Source organism: Tachypleus tridentatus, chromosome 13 (assembly GCF_004210375.1).
Source record: "Tachypleus tridentatus isolate NWPU-2018 chromosome 13, ASM421037v1, whole genome shotgun sequence".
NCBI lineage: Eukaryota > Metazoa > Arthropoda > Merostomata > Xiphosura > Limulidae > Tachypleus > Tachypleus tridentatus.
The window spans coordinates 255,393,206-255,416,289 of NC_134837.1; the positions used below are offsets into that span (position 1 = coordinate 255,393,206).

The 23,084-nt window shown below is 33.3% G+C and overlaps 2 protein-coding genes across 8 annotated transcripts in view; one reads left to right on the forward strand and one right to left on the reverse strand.

Moving 5' to 3' along the window:
* Positions 1 to 8,491, reverse strand: part of LOC143240864 (cyclic AMP-dependent transcription factor ATF-2-like) — a 33,439-nt gene extending 24,948 nt beyond the window's left edge. For 3 of the 6 annotated variants that reach the window (XR_013022008.1, XM_076484069.1, XM_076484068.1), the window contains exons 1-2: positions 8,285 to 8,491; positions 3,665 to 3,766 (exon numbers count right to left, since the gene is read on the reverse strand). Coding sequence is in view for 2 of the 6 variants with exons in the window: in XM_076484067.1 (XP_076340182.1) it covers positions 3,665 to 3,715 (51 nt within the window). In the remaining 4 variants the exon portion in view is untranslated. The remainder of the gene's footprint in view (positions 1 to 3,664; positions 3,767 to 8,284) is intronic. The other 3 variants (XR_013022007.1, XM_076484067.1, XM_076484066.1) reach the window with 1 other exon arrangement.
* A 3,264-nt stretch (positions 8,492 to 11,755) lies between these two features.
* On the forward strand, positions 11,756 to 23,084 carry LOC143238614 (UPAR/Ly6 domain-containing protein qvr-like). Of its 2 annotated transcripts, XM_076478984.1 has the most exons (5): positions 11,756 to 12,154; positions 14,979 to 15,026; positions 17,019 to 17,171; positions 18,707 to 18,867; positions 22,166 to 23,084. In XM_076478984.1, the coding sequence occupies exons 1-5, from the start codon at positions 12,097 to 12,099 to the stop codon at positions 22,181 to 22,183; spliced, it is 438 nt and encodes a 145-aa protein (XP_076335099.1). In that variant the 5' UTR covers positions 11,756 to 12,096; the 3' UTR covers positions 22,184 to 23,084. The 2 variants fall into 2 exon arrangements, with proteins under 2 accessions (XP_076335099.1, XP_076335098.1); XM_076478983.1 differs by lacking the exon at positions 22,166 to 23,084 and having other exon boundaries at positions 11,771 to 12,154; positions 18,707 to 19,712.

A 23,084-nucleotide genomic window follows, 5' to 3' on the forward strand; every position in this document is an offset into this window, starting at 1 on the left:
TTAAAATGAAATAATTTCCAGTTCAATAAGATTTAAAAATTGTTCTAATACTTGCAACTAATAAAGTTCGATCTTAAAACATAAATGCTTTGAAATTATGCTAATAAAACATTGAAACACTATCTAATCAAGGGAACAATCTTATGACATACTCCACATCTGACAAGGTTGAAAAATTACAAATACTAAACATTTTTAGTCGAATTATCAAATTTGAAGTGGTCCTTTTGGACATACAAATCTGTAGAGATCTAAGAATACCAGTATTAGTTAAATTTGTATTCCTGCTAAATGTTTTAGCCACTTTATACACAAACTCATTAACAGGCCTGCTAAGTTATACAACAGTATTAATCATATGGGCTAATTGCATAAATTAATATTAAAGTTATTTAGACAAATGGCAATATAAAACAGATAATACCAGGTTCCTGTTGATACAATATGTTCTTCCTGCTATTTCAACATAGTAGCTGATTGACTCAATCAACCGTTTCCAAACTTTATTACTACAGACACCTTAAACCCACTTAACACCCTTACCGTCACACGCATCTTTTTCTGGGAGGGGGGGGTATGTTCTTAATTATTCTTAAGTTGGTAAAACTTTCATTACACCCTTAGCAACTTGCTATAACATACAGTTTGGAAACCATTGAACTGGGTTTTTTTATCCAATACCTGTTGTGCATTTTTGCTATTCCTGACGAGGTAAATTGTTATCAACATTTCTCCTCCTAAAACCCAGTTCTAGGGTTAGACAATTTAGTAAATCAATTGATTACCTATAAGCAGCAATAATTGTTATGTAAGCTAATTAACTAAAGAAAATTACAATTATATATATTGCCACGAAACGATCAACTAATCAATATTGGGATTTCCAATGATTATTATTTGAGCAATTGAAGTAAACAAAGCTACCAAAGTTATCTGCCACATCAGTAGTTTTGAACCATCAACTGAAATAAATACAACTGGTTGTCGCCAACTTGGATTTTGCTGTTGTATATCATGACTTATATCAATAAGTGCAGTATTAGTCAATTAATCAAATGCAATCAATCAATGGAGGTCTCAATCAAAGGATTATCAAATGTCAGTAATTGCCCAGTGCTATTCTGTTCAACATTAAACTTTGATTAGGGTTAAGTAGTAATATTTCAGAAACTTGTTTCAGTTTCAATAAAGGATTCTTTGCTTCAACTACAATAGAAATAACATCACACTGACTCAATTTATCTCTATAAAATATGGCTGCATTGTAGTGATATAGCATTCTGTTTTATTTCTAAGCAATGGATAAATGCAAACAAATTACATTTATGCAGATAAAGATAATGGTAAAGTAGCATATTTATATTTGTCTCCAATAACAACTGATCAACAGGGCTAAAAGGCTCTAATATAATAATGTTAAATTAGCTTCAACCACTGATGAAGTTGATGAATTCACTTAGCAATGAGAAAATAAATATTGTGAAAAATCACAATAGATATACAACTCATCACAAACTTGTAAAAGGGTAACCAAGATCTTGCACTGTATGGTAACACTTTCAAAGTTAACTAGTGCATGCAAATTTTTAGCTTCTAGAATAAAAAACATAGAGATATTTTGTTCATATGGTCAGTTTTTGAAGGGATATAAATGATGGTTCATCCTACTATTACCAAAAACTTCTAATCAAAGCAAGATACCTACACAGATGAAAACAATAATGCTTACTTTAACACATTATATGGAGAAATTAGTATAACATTTTCAATGGAGTTTTCATATATGCAATGGCATAAAAGAATTTCTATAGATGAGAATACACCCAATTCTACAGTTGGTACCATCACTTTTATAAATATTTTCACAGGTAATTCCCAAGATATCATGAACTACATACATCAAGCTGACGATACAATTTTTACAAAGTAATAATTAGCATTAAGTTTAAACTAAGTTTCGTAAGCATCCTAAATTGGACATTTAAAAAAAAAATATAAAGTTGATTTACAACTAGCTAAGAAGTTAAAGTGAAAAATCCACAGTATTCATTCCATTCATCAGGTAAAATAACAAAACTTTATCCAAATTTGTAAAAAGTATTATTTTATTATTAAGCATTCTGTAAAATGAAGAATTACATTAAAAGTTTTCAAAAGACTCTTTAAAAAAGTAACAACAAATGGATACAAGTTTTCTTTGTAGCCACTTAAAATTTTCAAAATTATTTTAATAGTTTCTTTTGTGAAGATATTCCTATTTTAAAACTTGTGTGTAGTTTCACCTACAATGTCTGGCTGTAAGGGTTTTAGAAAAGCCACAATACATCCCATAATGTACATATAAGCCAAATCTAATATGAATGTGCTCTAAATAGCAACAACTTAAATAAGCACATACATATACTGTAGCTATGTTTGTGTACATGTGCATGCACATATATGCTAACTTGTAAACATAAGGTTCAACTCTTTACAACTTATCCAAAACTTTAAGAATTCTTTTTAAAAGAAATGTTGTAAGTTCCAAATTATTAATATAATCCTCAATTCCTTTTTGATGAACCATACAGCACTTACCATGTCATGCAACTAGTTAACTTCTAAGCTCCCATATTATCCCTCATACAACCCACAAGCTATTATGTGCAAAATGTTATGCTTGACACTTGTTGCACAAGCTTATGATTTTCCAAGATCCTTTAATCAAAACAAGCTTATTTATAACTGGTATTTTACTCTCGCTAAGAACATGTACTCATCAAAATCTTTGAAAAACATAATATACTTACAATTTAAAAATAAAGCAGGTGCCCAAACTTTTACAAATTACATAAATGAAACTTCAAAACCATTTTACCTCCACATAATAACCATAATTGAAGAACATCATGGTACTGGCATATGCAAATTTAGGAAAAAGAAAGAAAGAAAACAACCTAACTATGGAAATAATCATAAAATTTAAAATGATCTACTTAAAACTTGTAATAACAAAAGTAAGTAATCTACACAATATCTTAACTTCCTAGCCTTGAGTTTCAAACACCTTGCTTCAATTCTGTTTTCTATTTTACTTTTATTTTCTACAAGGTAACAGTATAATTCAACACATGATTATTGGCTGTTAACAGTCACTCCATCTCCACAAAAATTAGTGCTAAAATTAACTAACTAGCAGGTATAAGCTGGTATTTTGTTTAAAAACTCAAAAGATAACAGAATTAAACCATAAAGGAAAAATGCATAAATTATAAAGATAACAATATCATATAAAAAACTTAAGGAATACTACTTTGAAACCTATTATTTTATATACATATCAGAACAACTAGCATAAATAATGTAGCTAATTTAACACATCAGTCTTGCTGGGAGTATTTACTGTTATACAACAGTATCTTGCAATGATTGTAATGGGAGGTTCATCCAGCTCTAACAAGTAACACAATTTCACATAAAAACTCAACTATTAATTAACTTGCCACAGAGTGAAATCTAGGTACATTTTGTTTCACAAGTTCACATGAAAACATTTTTAATTGGAAGTTACGTATCTGAAAGAGCTGATGTCACAAATAGCACAATAAAAAATAATAAAATACTTTATTTTGTCTTAATATTATACATATAAATGTTAAGACCACACTAAAAGCATAATTATTACCATGTTACATCCTGTTATTGGGCAAGCAAATGGCTTGTCATTATCTCCCATAATGGCCCAGCCACTGAGATCTTCATGAACTGTCTAGCCATCAGTTAAAATCTGAATGAAAAACAAAAATCCGAGCAAAGTTAAAAATTAGAGGTAGGGAATATCAAGTCTTAATGGTAACTAAATTTGACACACCCTTTTCTCTCAATTATCTGAAATTTACAATGACTACCAAATTCACTATTTTGTTGAGTTCATTATATTAAAATTATTTTGAAGCCTCACTATGTCATTGCAGCACATATCACATCTAGTCATATTTTATAATCATACATCTTGAAAGTAGCTCTACAACATAGTTTCCATTGCAAAATGCTCAGACATTAGACAGTCATGTCCAAAGCATACTATTCCTATCCGATACATTCAATAAGACATCAAGTGAAACAAATGAGGGTTTCCCAGCATCTGTTATAACAGGCTGATCACTCAGAAATCCAAAAATCTGCATTCAACAACTTCACTGGTATGTCTGAATAAGAAACAACATGAATACCCATTCCAATCTCTAGCTGCTTGAGATACGTAATGGTGAAACAGAAGGTAGACCTTATCTTGGTGAACCCTTAATCTGTTGCTTCATTTCCAGATGATCTTTTCTAATCATGTTACCTGGGTCATATGGATAGCTTTTGCAATGACCTCTGTGCTCATGGATTCTCACTTCATACAAGGTGCACACTTTGCTTTCTGAGGTTGTGGTATGACTTGTTATAGGTTTCTTTCTAGGTAGTCCTTGTGTCTTAAGTCTATATACAACTAAAGCCATAAACTTCATGGGATATCATCTTAAAAATGCAATGATCAATTCTCTGTCATATATCACTACCTACAAAGTGTCAAAATTTAGTTCTGATGCATACTAAAGGGACTTTATACTGGCTGTGGTCACCTTTTAATATTAAGTACTCAACCCTATTTGATAAGTTTGAGTAGCTTCCTTCAATTATAAGACTAAAAAAAATAATTATGCAAGAAGAAAATTCCTTCCTTTAGGAATTTAATATTAAATATAACCAGCAAAACACTTTATTAAAACATATATACCCTAAAATCCACTATTATTTTCCCTAAATACTAAAAATAGTTATCTTAAATGTTGATTCTGGACATTACCATCAAATGTATAGCATAAGCTGTTTTGCTTTTTCCAGCAAAAGGATTACCATCTAAAGTAAACCAGAAAACAAAAACTGAATTATTCATCAAATCTTCACAACCAACAGTGAATCATTAACACAAACAAGGTGTTTTTAATATATCTTCCCAATACTTCTGCACTAATAAGCTGTATGTTGATAGTTTACAGAATACATCATACTATGTTCTCTTTTACTGTATATTCCCCAGTACAGTAATGTCATGAGAGTTTACAATTTTTACTACAACAAAGAAAGGATGTTCACCTTAGAACTTCCCCAAGGTTTACAAGTTTAAAATGTCAGATAAATAATAAGATATTAAGATGTCCGTTTTGTTTTACAGTAATACTAAAAATAAACCTCGTGCTGGGATAGTTGTTTATCTATAAATGTAACAGTGAAAGAGTCAGTCAAAGATCTACACTTACAGTTAAGTACAACAGTAAATTTCAAAAGTAAAACATTCATTAAAATGTATACATTTCCTAAGTTTTCACTTAATAACCAACATGTACTCTAATTGTATTAGTCTATCATTGCGTTAAGAGTGCAGAAATCCTGCAATTTTTACGTGTTCCCTCATACAGTGACAGTACATTCCAACAAGCTGGATGACATACCTACCACTCTGACTTGTCACTTGTGAATGTCTATGAATAAACTTATTTTTTTAAAAAACAGGTCTTTCTGTTACACGTGTTTGAAGTAGCAAACACTATTACTTTACTAAACTTTTGATCAATTAGGTCACTAGCTTAGAATTTTTCTCGGTCTAAAACACAGTTATCACGACTACAAACCTTGCAATCATGGCAAACAACCGAGGTGCCAGGCTATAGTGAATATGGCAAAATACACAAATATTTTTACGATTCTCTATGCTGCTTATAACTCATTATTTTGAATTTGTTTAAAACAAATTATAAAATGGATAAGATTATCAGCAGGTGGTGTACATTACTGATGAGCAATATAATACATACAAAACTGAAGTATTAATGTAATATGTGATTACCTAAAAACTACTACCTACAACATTAATAACAATGCACAAGTAAGGCATACACTCCATTACTGTGGGGTTGAATACAGTTCAGTTCCACATGTTTAACGTGTAACATCCACCAAGAACACTTTCGTTTTGTTTAGGAAACTTTAAATGTTGTACAGTTGTAACAACTTAGTTAAAGGGGAGGTAACTAGCAAAACACTGCTAAAACAATTGTATTCCATCAACTAAACACAGCTGTTGGTGAATCATATCTTTATTAATACATTCTAATCTGTCTCAAGGATGTCCCTCAAAAATGTTTATAGTCTGCCTTTAGTTTTGAAACAAGAGGACATGGGTTCTTCAAACCATAAAACTTAGGAACAAACCTACTATCACATTTTGCTTGGCTAATCTGATATTAGCAATACAAGCCTCTATGGAGCCTCACTACAAATAAAATACTATTTATCTAATTTGATGACATAAAAACTAGCATTTTAAAACAATATATCTTGCTTCGTGTTCTAAAAAAAAACAACAAATTTCTTATTGATCCATCAGGTGAAAAAACAAAACAACCCTTACTGAACACTAAATGATTTGTGTATAGCCTAACTTTATTTACCCTTGTCTACAGATAAAAATGAGGAATAGTATTTTTCTAAATTGGTCAACACTCTAGCTCACGTAAATATGCCAAGGATGAACAGGGGCTTATATTTCTTTTTTTACCAAAACTTACAATTATATTAATAGGGAAACAAAATATTTAGCATTTTCGTTTGGTTTTCTGAACACTTAGAATTTACCATTTATAACCTTCAGTTATTAAAACATTAGTTGCCATTTTGTTTATATATCAATAACATACAGGAATCAGTGGCGATTTGTTTAACAATTAGTCATCGAAATTTTACCTTTAACCTTTTGTACATAAGATATAAGTAACAACTTAGCAACCAGAAAATAATAATTTTCACGGCTAGGAGCCTATGCAACTAACTAATTCTAATAATTAAAAAAATAATAAAATAGCTTTATAAATAAAAAGCTAGAAATTGGTGTGTAGATGTGAAGTTATTTCTATGTTGGTAGTGGCTAAGATTTCACCCTGGCTCTTCTTGATGGAAGTTGTTACTTTATCCATCAAACTGGAGACTCTGGCAAATCTCAAAATATCTTGAAATGTTTTTGCTGGAAAGAAGAAAAGTTTGGGGAGACTTGAGGTTTTTCATGCCTGATTGTTTTGAAACCAATAAATCCAGAAGATATTTTCAAAAAAATTGGAAGAAGTAGAACTAGAGGACACAAGATTACGATAAAACAGCTCAAACAAACATGGATCCAGTTAAGGCAGAAGAAAGTATTTGACATAGGAAACAGTTTGCCTTTAACTATTGTAGAACCTCTAACATTGAAGACCTTTAAACAAAAAAATGGAAAATGATTTTACTTTTTTTAGAAACCTTGTTATTGTTCTAAATGAAATAGATTGCTAAATTTGTAGTTTAGTAGCTGACACATTGTGTTGAAGAAATAACTTAAAGTTAAAAAAAAACAAAAAACACCACAACCTTTTGAACAAATAGTGTGCTACTACTGGACCAAACATGTTTCTCAAAACACAAGAGACAGACAACATGACAACTTTTTATAATATATTGCTTAAACAGTTAAAACCAAATTTAAGCAATTTTTACCCATTTTCTTTAATTATATTTTTCAATAAACGTTAAAACTTAATATTTAACCATCTTTCACGAGAAAGTAGAAGACTTTGGGGCATTATTAGTACTTATGTTTATTAAACTTTACAGGTCATGTTTTCTCTCAGTATATTTTTATAACTAATACTAATATCAACAGAAAGTTCGTAAGGTTACATAAAAATAAATCAATTTATGTACATTATGCTAAACATCACACTTTTTAAATGTTTTGGTAACTAATTCTGAGAAATTATATGCCCATGATGCATGGTAGTAAATATAAATATTGGTTATAATTTTTGTTTAAATGGTACTAACGGTACACCTTAACCACATTTTCAAATCATTAACTTGGAATGTAAACATGGAATACAAACATGCATTCTAAGTATTAATAGAATATTATTGGAAACTGAGTGAACACAAACAGTAATACATTACTGACGTCACACAAAGTTACAGCAACATTAATACTAATACCTAACGTTAATTTAGCCTTACGATTGACAGTGAGAGACAATCAGTAAAAAAAGGACTTATAGTAGTGTTATACAAATAGGTAGAACATAACTTACACCTACTTTACGTTAATCATTACATTTTATACTATTACTGGAATTCGTAAATACTACTACACTGACAGAAGTATGCAACAGTAATAACTGATAGTAATACCTAAAAATAAAATTCCATTAAATAAAGCCATTTTGTAACAACTACTTACACTACATTTGAGTATTCATCAAGGTACTCTACAAAATTCTTGCATGAGTGTTTTTCTTTATACAATACTTTTTGATTTTGTTAAACGTTTTTATTCATAAGCCATAAATTTGTTAGGCCTAAACAGAAACTAGGTGCTCTAAGCCCATGATAACTTTGATTATTAACAGTGGTGTAAGGAACGGAAATACGTCACATATCGAAATATGGTGCTCTTGAATCTTCAAACACTGCCTGTCAGAAACTATTTTTGTGATAATTTACCTATACAATAACAAATATACAGACAACTGAAATGCTAATTTTAAATAAGTAGAACAACTGTTAATTTTCACCAACTCGTAAATAAAATTTTAATGCATGGTTTACTGAACATTGCCAAAACAACAAGTTTGGACTTGTGTGAAAGATACTCATTTATTACGAATGCTTTTCCCTCTAGTCTTACACTGCTAAATTAGGGACGGCTAGCACAGATAGCCCTCGAGTAGCTTTGTGCGAAATTCCCAAACAAACAAACAAACAAAAGCCTTTGCTGTCACTAAATACTACGAGCAAATGTGGAAAACTAATTTGGCTGTTGAAAACAATAATGCAAAATATTCTGTTATACTAGATAATAACGTTAACCTTTAACTGAAATTTTGTTAAAAACTACACTATAAATATTCGGAAAATCATAAATATATATATACATTTATTTCAATTTGAATAGTCCACCGGGTCCATTTTCATATGAACACAACATGTAAAGTTTCACATAAGACAGTAATTGTCCCCTCACTCATCAGTTGTGTTTTCATATCTACCCGACAAATAAGCCTATTTAAATCACTGCCGAAGGAAACGCGAAAACGATTGTTTATTAGTTTCACAAAAGTTTCTTACAACCCTTATTCTGTTAACACGAGATCAGGATGAGGAATAGGAGCCATCTTGAGCACCCAGAAGATTTGATGAATTTCTTGCCCTCTGCAACTAGGCTTAAACAATAGTGAAGCCCAGATGATTTAGAACTGTCTGGAAGGCACGATGCTGAAAGTGTCTGAGTTGGGCAGTCTTTACAAGCCCCTGAACGATTTGCCAACCAGAGAAGTCAAACTCAACTCTGAAGCCACATAATAAAGGAAGAAGCGTCATTGATGGATATTTCACCAGAAGTGGAGACTGTATGCATTGACAGGGGATGCCACTGATGATTGGTTTATTGATGAATAACTTTTTCATGAAAAGAATTAATGCAGTGCTGAGCTGGGAATCAGGCGGTGTACTACAGTTGGCTGATTAAACTGCATGGGAGAAAACAATCCCTAACACTCAATACGGAGAACTGGAAGCTAGCCATGAAGCCTCTCTACTTAGAAAGGAACCAGTCACTAAGCCTAAACTTAACTGAACACAGTAGCAAGATAAACTCTTTTGGACGTCGAAACATCTTTACAGAAATGAGTCATGTAAACATTTGTGCTTAAATTTCGCGCAAAGCTGCACAAGAACTATCTGCGCTAACCATTCCTAATTTAGCAGTGTAAGGCTAGAAGAAAGGCCATCACTACCCACCGCCAACTTTTGGGCTACTCTTTTACCAACTAATAGTGGGATTGACTATCACATTACAGCCCTATGACTGAGGAGGCGCACATGTTTAGTGTTATGAGGATTCAAACACTCGAGTCACAAATTACGAGTCGAGTGCTCCCTAACCACATGACTGTGTAAAATCGAAATAATTGATCTAACCTTGTGGTAAGTAAATAGGCTGACTCTTCCATTCATATTTAGATTTATAAAATCCTATCATAGCTTATGGCTTTTTACAAGAACCAATCCACAGTCCTAACCCTACTCCACAGGCTGCCATTACAATGTTTAAACAGTGCCATTCATCGCTTTTATTTTTTGTCAATGACCTAATGACCTTTAATGTCCTTTGTATATTAGTGCGTCTCAGTTTACAATATTATAATCTTGAAACTTATTATTCATATGAGGTTAATTAATGTATTCTTTATAATTTATTTCAAATACTCTTCAGCTATAATATACACTGAGTACTGCCTACATCATACCATGATAACATATTGGCTGGAAGTTTGTTGTTAAATACAAATCTACACAATAGATGGTTATCGGTGCTCTGCCAACACGTTTATCAAAACTCGATTTTTAGCTTCGTAATCATGCAAATTTATCTTTGTGGTATTACGAGCAAGATAAAATGAATTAACATAATTAATATTTTATGCAATAGAGCAAAATAAACTTCGTTTACCATGTAATAAATTATTTCATTTATTTTACATATGGGCCTGGCATGGCCAGGTAGTTAGGGTGCTCGACTCGTAAAATGAGGGTCGCGAGTTTGAATCCTAGTCACACCAAACGTGCTCACCGTTTCAGTCGTGAGGGCGTTATAATTTCACGGTCAATCCCACTTTTCGTTGGTAAAAGAGTAGTCCAAGAGTTGGCAGTGGGTGGTGATGACTAGCTGCTTTCCTCCTAGTCTTACACTGTTAAATTAGGGACGGCTAGCGCAGATAGCCCTCGTGTAGATTTGAGCGAAATTAAAAAACAACAACAAAGCTCTACATATGACATATAGTTTTTACTTTTTCCATTTAATATTACATCAATTTTAAACTTTTGATATACTTATCGAAGTTAAACTAATTATTTTAATCATGACAATAAATTGTACGGACGAGGATTATTTCAGCTATTACGAATATGCTTTGCATGGTTCTTTAATGTTGAAATGTTAGACTAAGTAGTCAGATTTTGAAAGTGGAGATTAAAGAAAATTTTAATTAATAGTACAAAATAAGTAAATATTTCGTTCATCACACGTTCACGTGGAACTTTTTTGATAAACTTTAATAATTTATTTTGTTTTTAAAACATTAAATAAAAAAGTTTGAGTACGTGGTCCAGATGTTAACGTGCCGGGCTGCTTACGGTGAAACCAAGGTTCTAGTATGTGATATGCTGCCGTACACGTTCACTCTTTCGACTACGAAAGTGTTATAAAAGTACTAGTTAGTCTGGTATTCAGCGAGTACTACTGACTGATTGCTCTCCAACTGGTTTGCAGTTCAAAATAAAAACCAATCACGCCCGAATTTTAAGAATCCGGATCATGTTCTGCGAGTTTTGGTGGAACGTACTCTCACAGGATTATATGCTATCAAATTAAACAAAATGGCACAATGCTGAATATGTTCCGAATCCAGCCAGTCAACCAATCACAATCAGGTAGGGCTGGTAAAGACTTTGGATGATGCACGTGCAAGTTCTTGGGAGCGAAATAATGTAGAATTCTTATAAAGGCGGGGTAAGGGGGAAGCACAGTCAGCGTTTGCACAGAACAGCAAAACACGTTGTGTCACCACTGACTGCATTGTATTATTGAGAGATACTGATTCTGAAGCATATATTTACAAGTAACTGATTAAAACGTGAGATGAGTGAGTTTTGTAACTACTGTAAGCGTTATTGCAGTGTGTAAAATAATAATAATAAAAAACACAAACATATAAACGTCAGAATTGAATCTATCTTAGTATTAAAGAAAATGTTATAATTTTAGTACGTGAAATAAAAATTAATATTTTATTTTCTTTGTTTCGTTGGATTTCGCCAGTAGTAATGGAAATTCCTGAGCCTCAAGGAGTAAAGATTTCCTTGCGTTCTGCAGAAATTCCTCCTTCATGGCACTTGCTCAGTGAAAGGGTATAACGCATGGTGATTAGCGTGTTTGCGTTCATGGCAACGAAAAGTTATGTATGGTTAAACTAAAGCAACTTCAGGACGAGAATGTTTAACGCATCATATTTACGCAGTTTATTTTGTAGAAAATGGAATGTAATACTAGGTACGTTTCGTGTTTTTGATTTGAAAGTATTTATTTGAATTAAACAGTAAGGCTATTCCAAACGGAGAAATGTTTAATATATGGCACCACTCTTGTTCTCGTAATATATTCAATATTGTTTGGGATGGTTGCTATGGGATATTTTTAGATTTTATTGAATTGGAAATAATTAAAAATAAACAACACTATGAGCATATTATGGTCGGGTTATTTTTTTTTTTGCGATTTGCACTGTCGTTGCGTATTTAAAATAATTTAATATTTATCTATAAACCTAATCTGATCTCCAGTCCATTGAAAAAAAAGAAGAGACATTTATAAGAAGGTTCCAATCACTTCAAATTTAGTTTAGTGTTTCGATTTAGTAGTAGTAGATATCTAAGGCAAATTGGAATAATTTCAAGTTGGCAAATATAAAATAGTATTAAGAAAAAATTAAACTATTTTTAACCCACGGAACATAATGATAAGTGTTTCAACGATAATTATTCTTCCATTTCTTTAATGAAAGAATAATTACTTAATATTTTTCTCTATTCACATTAATTAAAATTCAAATAAATAATATCAAAATAATTATACTGTAAATCGTCATTGTTATTTTAAACTATAGCGATAGATTATTATTGATATCCTAGGCCTTACAATTTTATTACGTCATTGTGAATAGCAATACAATATTCAGTTGTGTTTTATTAAAATACTCAAACAATGGCCTCAGAGTTAATATCATATTGTTGTGTACACTCAACCGTTTTAGCGTACATGATGAAAATAGTCCTAAATATATCTCACCTATTAACATATATAAAAGAAATAAAAATAGATTAAGGCCACTTAATGCTATATATATATACACACACTGCTGGCCAAAATCTTAAGGCCAACGAACATAAAGAAAAAATATGCATTTTGCGTTGTAAGACTCAACCACTTATTTGAGTAGAACTTCGAGAGATGAAAATAAGAAAAGGGAAAATAATAAAAACAAACTTTTTTAGCATTTAATAAGAGAAAATGTGAACACTATGAAATTAGCCTAAATACTAGTTGGTCAAAAGTTTAAGACCATACAAAAAGAAGTCCTAAACAGGGTAGAAAATGCCCAACAAGAGGTCTCAGTAGTGAGTTGCACGGCCGTCATTGCGAATAACTGCAAACATTCGCTTTGGCATGGTTGATATAAGCGTTTGCAGAAGGCTGGCTGGAATGTTATTCCAAGTGGTGAAGATGGCTTCACGAAGATCATGTACTGTTTAGAATTAACGTCCATTTCTATAGACTTCCTTTGCCATCCACCCCAAACATTTTCAACGGGGTTCAGTTCGGGCGAACACGCTGGATGGTCCAAAAGAATCACGTTATTCGCCATGAAAAAGTCCTCTGTCCTGCGGGCATTGTGGATTGCAGTGTTGTCCTGCTGAAAGATTCAGTCATTTCCACACAAGCGAGGGCCTTCAGTCAATAAGGATGCTCTCTCCAACATGCCAATGTAGCCAGCTGCTGTTTGACATCCCTGTATAACCTGAAGCTCCATTGTTCCATGGAAGGAGAAAGCGCTCCAGATCATAATGAAACCTTCTCCACTGTGTCGTGTAGAAAATGTCTCCGGGGGGATATCCTTATCGTACCAGTAACGTTGGAAGCCATCTAGACCATCCAGGTTAAGTTTATTCTCATCAGAGAACAAAACCTTCTTCCACTTTTATACGCCCCATGTTTGGTGCTTCTCAGCAAAGTTTTAATCGAGCTGTTTCGTGGTGTGGAAGAAGGCGTGGCCTTTGAAGACGTTTACAGTTTTTAAAGCCTTTCTCTCGTAGATGCCGACTTATTGTTCTTGAGCTGCATTCTGCGCCCGTAAAGGCCTTAATCTGGTTCGACGATCGGCTGGCGTCTTGCTGGACAACCCGTCGATTCATCCTGCTCAACGCCGGCGAAATTTTCTTGGGCCAACCACTTGAAATTCTCGTTCCGTATCCCTCAGGGTCTTTTAATAAATTTGCAAGAGCAGTTTTACTACGCCCAATCTCACCAGCGATGATACGTTGAGAGAGACCTTGCTTTTGCAGCTCGACAATTCTGCCACGTTCAAACTCTGTCAACATTTTAGTCTTTGCCATGTTTTTACCAAATGTAACCCAGGAGATGTCAGTGGGAGATGTTGACAACGCTAATGCTTGAACACAAATGACTAAATTTAGTTACGTGTTTACCTCTTAACGCTTCGTTTCGGTATGGTCTTAAACTTTTGACCAGCCAGTATTTAGGCTAATTTAATAGTGTTCACATTTTCCCTATTAAATGCTAAAAAGGTTTTTTATTTTTCCTTTTCTTATTTTCATCTTTTGAAGCTTTCGACACCCGTGGTGAGCAGATCACAGATATCTCTATGTATTCTTACGCTTAACTACAAACAAATAACCAGATACTACTTAGGGTAATTATGTGACTGACTCGTTTTACGACAAGTATGGCACAGTTGACGCATTTTATACGGTCCTTTAATATTATCAACTAATTTTTCACAGTGGATGAAACAAAACTTAGAAAAAATAAAAACAAAACTGGTTGCTTTGAACTTTAATTACATAACAGTGAAACTTGCATGTTTTGTAAAACAGAAATAAAGGCTACACGTAGATTCGATTGCCATAAAGTTTAAGAATGACATTAGTATAGAATTGAGAATTATGTTTATGTTTGTAAAGAAAAATATTTGGGTTAAATTTCTTCTGATTGTTTCACTAATCCTTTGTTTTATTATCAAGCGTTATTAATAAACAGAAAAATTCGGCATTTCATTGTTTCTGTATATTTGTTACAGTTTTTCTGATGTTCGTATGGACCTCCAGAGCAGAGGAAGAGTGCTTATGTAAGTATTTTATGTGCTTCTTTGTAAGTAGGACTATAATATTAGTGATTACAGTGAAGTCAGGTTCTGTACGGTTAAGTCCTAGTGTTAAAGTTCTTGTGAGATCCAGTTTCACTTGATTACAGATAGTCATGTTCAAAAAATGGACGAGAAGAAAAGGGAACCTTTTGCAGAAAAAGTGAGCAGACAGAAGGACCATTGTTACTCTACTTAGAGATAGAAGGACCATTGGATCCTTACTGACAGATACAAGGATCATTGTTACCATAATAACAGACAGAAGGACCATTGTTACTCTACTTAGAGATAGAAGGACCATTGGATCCTTACTGACAGATACAAGGATCATTGTTACCATAATAACAGACAGAAGGACCATTGTTACTCTACTTAGAGATAGAAGGACCATTGGATCCTTACTGACAGATACAAGGATCATTGTTACCATAATAACAGACAGAAGGATCATTGTTACTCTACTTAGAGATAGAAGGACCATTGGATTCTTACTGACAGATACAAGGATCATTGTTACCATAATAACAGACAGAAGGACCATTGTTACTCTACTTAGAGATAGAAGGACCATTGGATCCTTACTGACAGATACAAGGATTTGTTACTGACAGATACAAGGATCATTGTTACCATAATAACAGACAGAAGGACCATTGTTACTCTACTTAGAGATAGAAGGACCATTGGATCCTTACTGACAGATACAAGGATCATTGTTACCATAATAACAGACAGAAGGACCATTGTTACTCTACTTAGAGATAGAAGGACCATTGGATTCTTACTGACAGATACAAGGATCATTGTTACCATAATAACAGACAGAAGGACCATTGTTACTCTACTTAGAGATAGAAGGACCATTGGATCCTTACTGACAGATACAAGGATCATTGTTACCATAATAACAGACAGAAGGACCATTGTTACTCTACTTAGAGATAGAAGGACCATTGTATTCTTACTGACAGATACAAGGATCATTGTTACCATAATAACAGACAGAAGGACCATTGTTACTCTACTTAGAGATAGAAGGACCATTGTATTCTTACTGACAGATACAAGGATCATTGTTATATCCTACTAACATATACATCGTTACTGTCACATTGTATTTTGATTTTGCATTGTTGGTATCGCCATCTTTATTAGTCCTAGATTGTTGCCCAATGTTTTGCTCAGTTGAGACTGGAAGACAGAACGGAAAGTTTATAGTTATGCGTGGATGATCACGTGACATCCTGCTGAGAGGCAAGCCATAAATTTGGACGTTATAATAAAATAAAATAAAAATGTCAAAGTTTCGCCACCTTTTGGTATTTTAGGTCGCTACCTATGTTACATTGTGTGTAAAATAACCATTGTAACAAGGAAGTAATATATTGCTGTATACAATAACTAAAGTAATTCGAATATATGAGCCAATAACTTTGATCTTCTCAAATTTTACCCGTACGTAATCTATATTGTAGGAAATAAAATGATCATAATTTGTGAAGAAAAACCATAACTGTAATCTAACCTTTCTTTTTTTGCATTCCATTCCTCAACACTGCGAGAGTCTTAGGTTATGAATCGTTTTGTTTCTATACAAAAAACAGTGGTATTTATACCAGTAAAAGTTATATTCCGTGAGATGAAACAGTAACGTAAATTTTGCACCAAATAGATTCTGATCCATTGGGAATATTGTTAGACACAATTACATAGATTCGTGTACGTGTGTGATATTTGTGTTTATGTTTTCTTACCGATCTGGTAATTCGACAACCAGTTCGTTTCATTTTAAAACAAATTATTTTCAGTCATAAAATGATTAACAACTGGTGATTTGTTAAGATCAGTTAAGATGACGAGATAACTAAGTTGTGAGTTGATGAAGTGTTCCTAATTAGTTGTAACATGTATTTAAAACGTAAAACTCTTTTTATAAGGAATTACTTCCACATTTTATGCTATGTTTCTATGCAGATTCCACGATTTTATGCTATGAGTGTGACTCCAGGACAGACCCTCGTTGTAAAGATCCCTTCAATTTTACAACACTTCATCCTGAGAGGGACAACCCTCCTCTTCTCAAGTGTAGTGGCTGCTGTGTCAAGATAGTGACGAAAAATAAAACTCGTAAGGATTCGTGTCTTTAGTTTGTTCGTTTGTTTCTGAATTTCGCGCAAAGCTACACGAGGACTAACTGCGCTAGCCTCCTCTAATTTAGCAGTGTAAAATTAAAGGAAAGGACTCCTCTTTTACCAACGAATAGTGAGATTGAGCGTAACATTATAACGCCTCCATGGCTGAAAGGGCGAGCATGTTTGGTGCAACGGGGATTCGAACCCGCGACCTTCAGATTAGGAGTCGAGGGTCCTAACCACCTGACCATGCCGGGGCTTGTGTTTTTAGTTCTTTTATCGCTTTCTCACTAGAAAAAAATGGCACGTTGCTCTGCATGTTGTTGTTTTTCATACATGTATTTAAATTTATCTCGGTGTCCTTGGAGGTTTTACAGAATTCAAGATAAAAATCAGAGGCTGAAGACCGATATGCTAGTTATCAATAAATACACAACTTTCTGTGTTCGAAATACCGTTTCAAGTGCATGCTCATGCTTTCAACCGTGGGGGCGTTATAATGTTACGATCAACCCCACTATTCTTTGGTAAAATAGTAGCCTAAGAGTTGGCGGTGAGTGGTGATGAATAGCTAGCTGCCTTCCCTCTAGTCTTACACTGCTAAATTAGGGAAGGATAGCGCAGATATCTCGTGTAGCTTTACGCGAAATTCAAAACAAACAAAAAGCGTTCCAAAGGTAGAGTTGTTTTGTAACCCACAGGGCCGAAGCCAGCCAGAATTTTGTAGGGAGGAAAAACGTGGAAAAGAAAACAAACCCTCCCACAAAAAAAACAACGTTGCCACTCCCACCACTCTGTTTGATTTATATTTAACATTTTGTATAATTTCTATCTCTGGGCCTAATTTTTTAACGATTTCGATGGAGAAACCCCTTCACAAAAATACAATATTTTTCTCATTGTAAATACAATTTCCAAACATACAATACAAGGAACATACAATCACGGTACCAAATGAATTTATAAAGTTAAATTTTAAATCTGAATAATAAAACGAAGGAAGATAAACTAGATTACTGATATACAAACAAAATAATTTACCCTTCGTTTTCTTCTCTGTTTTCCCTCCTGTCCTTCCCTTTTTATTTTTATTTTTTGTCGGTAGGAAATAAATTTATTTCTCTTCTAGCTAGTGACCCCATGATTTGCTTATCTTATTAATGTTACTCATCACCCAAAAAAAAAAAAAAAATAAAAGAAATGCTTCCGATGACGTCAGTGAAGATAATAGACGGTAAATCTATTTTATTTATGTTTTCACCTCTTAAGTATTACAGAAACAGATAACTGAGGAAAATGCACTTGATTCGCTAAAAGATTATTTTATTGAAAGTGAAGTAAACATTTTCATTCTCTAAGTGACGTTTGGTAGTTTGAAATCATTCCTCAAACTTACCTTCGTCTTTATTAAGTAATAAGTGTTCTGTGTTCATATCTCATGCCTATTTTTTCATAATCCTCATGTCGTATCGCTGAGATGTCTTTGCTTCTTGTGGTTATGTTTCGTTTTCTCTTTCTCGTATTTTTCAGCACAAGAGGTTATCCAGAGGACGTGCACAGCTAGGCTCCAAATTAACCTATTCCTTGTCGACCACGTGTGCATGAGTGAATCAGACTACACCGGCTACATGTGCTTCTGTGAAACTGACAAGTGTAACTCGGCGTCGTTTCTGGCTGCATTTCATCATAACGTACTTTTCATGCTCTTATTTTGTTACAAAATGCTGTGATAAATATATATATAAATATACTCGCAGAACGTTTTCTAAACGTATGTTACAAATTTCTTGTCCATGAAGGTGGCCTGACAACAGACCAAGAAAGTGCATTTTGTTTAATGAAAGTTGCATGATTTGTGTAAAGATATTCCAAGACTAGTTCAACGTATACGTAATAGGTCTACTATAACAAATGCAACTTATAAATACTAGACTATTTACACAGATTCTCAAAATCTAGACGTCTGCTTAACGTTCATACTTTTTTCAAAGACGATGGTTGTTCTAATTCACCTTAAGCTATTTATGTGATAAATACGATTTTATACATTATATATATATTTGAGCTTACATGTCACAAAGTACGAAATGGAAGCAGTCATTTAATGGTTACTGCGCAGGCGCTAATGGCCTATATTTTTTGTAAGGAAATGTACTTGTCTTAGTTATTTATTTATTTGCTTGAGTTTTAGTCCTAATGAAATTACATCTTAAAGATTTGGCTTTAGAGATGTTAATATTGTATTTTATTGAAGCTTAACGTCTTTATGACATTGTTCGTCGCATTATATACCAAAATAGCGATGTTGATCAAATTCTTCTACTGTTTATATGTTTATGTATTGTTGGATTTCTTCTTGTTTATACTGGATAAGTCTGTGGACAAATTTCCAACCAAAACACAATTGACAAAAATCTACGTAGGTTAGCTTTACTGTGTTTAACGAATGACTTGTAGAAACAAGAGATTTGGTGCTAAGCACGTGTTGTTGTTTTTGTTTTTTTTTCGCAAAGCAAAATAAATATATTCATTAGTAGTTTCTCGTATCATTCGAACAGGGACCAATCATTAAGTTTGTCCACGGAGCTTTATGTGATATTTAAATATTTAAGCGAATGAACTGTACTTTTGTTGTTGTTAGTGAGCGTCTATTCCAATCTTAATGTACATCTGGTTTTAATTTATCCGTTATAGGATATTGGAGCTTCTGATCAGATGTACACATTGGCTTATATATTGTATTGTGTGTTGTCTTAATTTTTATTAGAAAATTTAAATTTCAATAACGGGACAAAAAAAAAACCTTTGTTAGGCTCTGAATAAATAACCAGCTAGTTTTAATGTTTATGTGCAGACTCGGGTCGAACAACATTAGTTACAATGCACAGATAGCAATGCTTTTAAACAGTTTAATATGTTTGTAACGATTATTATGAGTTATAAGCTTAAGTTTTCTTAACATAACTAGTTCGCTGCTTGTTGTTTCAAATACAGGAAGATTACAAATTAGTACACTTAGTAACACTGGTGAATGACTGGTTCCGTACGTTTCAAGCAACAATGAATTGAGAATTTCTCTTGTAAGGTTCGCTGGAAGTTAGGTTATAGAAGACAGCAAATTATCCATTATCACTGTCTCGTGACCGTGAAGTTACCATGATATGGATTTGAGAACTCTTGACATCAGTTAGATAACATTTTCTCTCCAGAACCAAGAACATTAACAAACAACAATAGTTGCTATATTTTAGCAAATGAACTTTAGGTTATATCGTCTCTCGAGCCTGAGTGACTATTTTTTTAATTTTTGGCGTATTAATATTTGAAATGGAATTGAAAACGTGAAACGTACATAGCAATCAACTAATGGAGCGAACAGTCAAGACTATATATAACGAATATAGTTGGTGTGTGTATATATACAAATCATTGAAACACGCCCAAATAAAATAATTAATTTCACATATCAATATATCAGGCAAAGAGAGATATAACATATTACATCACCATTAGCAATTGAAAGTATCTAATTTTGAGGCACTTTAATGGAACCAGATTGCTAAGTTCAATGTTTTATGATACAACATTGCGTAGGTTACTTTATGAAATTTCATTGCCATGTTAAATTTGTTAAGACAGCTGTGTCATTTACCGAGAATTATATTCACGTATTACGATTCTATAAAAAATTATGAATTATTTAACTGTCTAATCTTCGATTGCCACACGCTTACCTATGTTAACTTTTGTGAAATGGGTCGAGCAACCGGAAAAAACAACAACTCAGTTTGTATAAATGTGATCAAATTAATTATCTTGCGAATCAATTAATAACATGTACCATATTTATTATGACATAACGTAGTGAAGCATTTTACTGTTGCTACAATAAAATCAGTGATGTTACTTAGCTTGAAATTTTTTTGGTTTAGCTCTGAATGAAAAAACAAACAGACAGACTCTTCAAGGTATTGGCTTAACTCTATTGGTGTTATCCTTCCAGTGACATAGCAGTAAGCTTCAGGGCTCATAATGTTAAAACTCAGAATTCGATCCCCGCACGTTATTTGTTGTGCAGTTTATTGCTCTCTTATTAACGATCAGATTGTCTAATTGTAAGATATCCACCGTACGTATTTTATTGTTCAATTTTCAGATACGACGGTAAGCCTCCTATGAAGGTTTTGGTTTACTTTTTAAAATAACGATTTTGCCGTTGGGTGCATGACAAAGTACTTGCTGCTCCGTTAGTAGTTGTACCTGCGATCGAGAAATCAATATTTAAATAAAAAACTGTCAACAATCAACAGATTATCTTCGTTTTATTGTTAACCCTAAAGCTTCAAAATGGGCTATCTGTGATCTGCCCACCGAGAGCATCGAAACCTAATTTTTAGCGTTATAAAAATACTTTAATATAAATATATCCAGAAAAGTAAACTAGAATTTAATGAAACTTTTCGGAATGTTTTTTTTTTTTTCCTTACTGTCATGGCCAAGCGCGTAAAGCGTGCGACTCGTAATCCGAGGGTCGCGGGTTCGCGCCCGCGTCGCGCTAAACATGCTCGCCCTCCCAGCCGTGGGGGCGTATAATGTGACGGTCAATCCCACTATTCGTTGGTAAAAGAGTAGCCCAAGAGTTGGCGGTGGGTGGTGATGACTAGCTGCCTTCCCTCTAGTCTTACACTGCTAAATTAGGGTCGGCTAGCACAGATAGCCCTCGAGTAGCTTTGTGCGAAATTCCAAAAACAAACAAACAAACAAACTTACTGTCATTAATAAACATTGAAATAAATCTTCTAATGTGTGGACATGCTCAGATAAATTTATGGTGTAATGTATAATGCTGCAATAGTTTATGTACTATTTTTTTCTTGCTCGTTTGTGTGAAACTACAGGAGCAGGGGAAAAAATAGTACATTCCAGTTGTTAACTGGACTACCTCCTCATCTCGCTGACTATTTTTTAACCCTATTAATTCTTCAACAGGTGATCTGCATTGCGTAAAACACGTGTAAGTTCTGTTACATGTTAGACGTCAAGCAACATGGGTCAAAAGTGTGACGTAATGAATTTTCAATGAGGCCGGATTAGAGAAAGACTGATATACGGGTGCTTTGGTGATTCAGATCCACGACCTTACTTGGTTCTACAAGAAATATTAAAGGTTACTTCAGTGATTATCTCTTAAAGTTGTTTTTTTTTTTTTCAAGTAAATGTCACAGTGAGACGATTATCCCATAACGTATTGTCAGGTAAACGTCACAGTGACTGGGAGGTCATCACACGTGAAAGAGACCGCCATGTTTATGTCATACGGTGTTCTCGAGTAACTAAGCCTAATTTCTCAGCACATCTTTCAAGAACATTCAGGTGCACTAACTATAAAGAACTGAAGCGGTTGTCACAGCCAGGTGTGAAGCTATATTCCATTATTAAACTCCTTCCACTGGGAACTTGAATTGTTATCTATATAACTCTTGTATTTGGAAATATTGCTTTTCGAAACAATATTTGTCGGTGTAGCCAGACAGGTTGAAGTATTCAGGTTTTGTAACCTGTGTAAAACGACAACAACAAAGAAACCTTATAGTAATATCAGGTATATGCTTTTAATGCTTTATGATTAGAAATGTTTAATATATTTAACTTGGTAAAACAAGTGTTAAAGTGAATTATGTCAACTAATAATCACTTTTGATTCCTACCGAATCTTCTTTACGGTTTTCAATGGTATAAGTAACACTCATTTTAGTTCATCATGATTAGAAATTCTAAACTGTTTTCAAATTAAATAATTGTGCATATGTGTGTGTATGCCATAAGAACGAACGTAACCAATTACTTTCCACGTGTATGTATCTATCTATATTTGTGCTCATTATTTATCTGTTTCTGAAAAAATAAA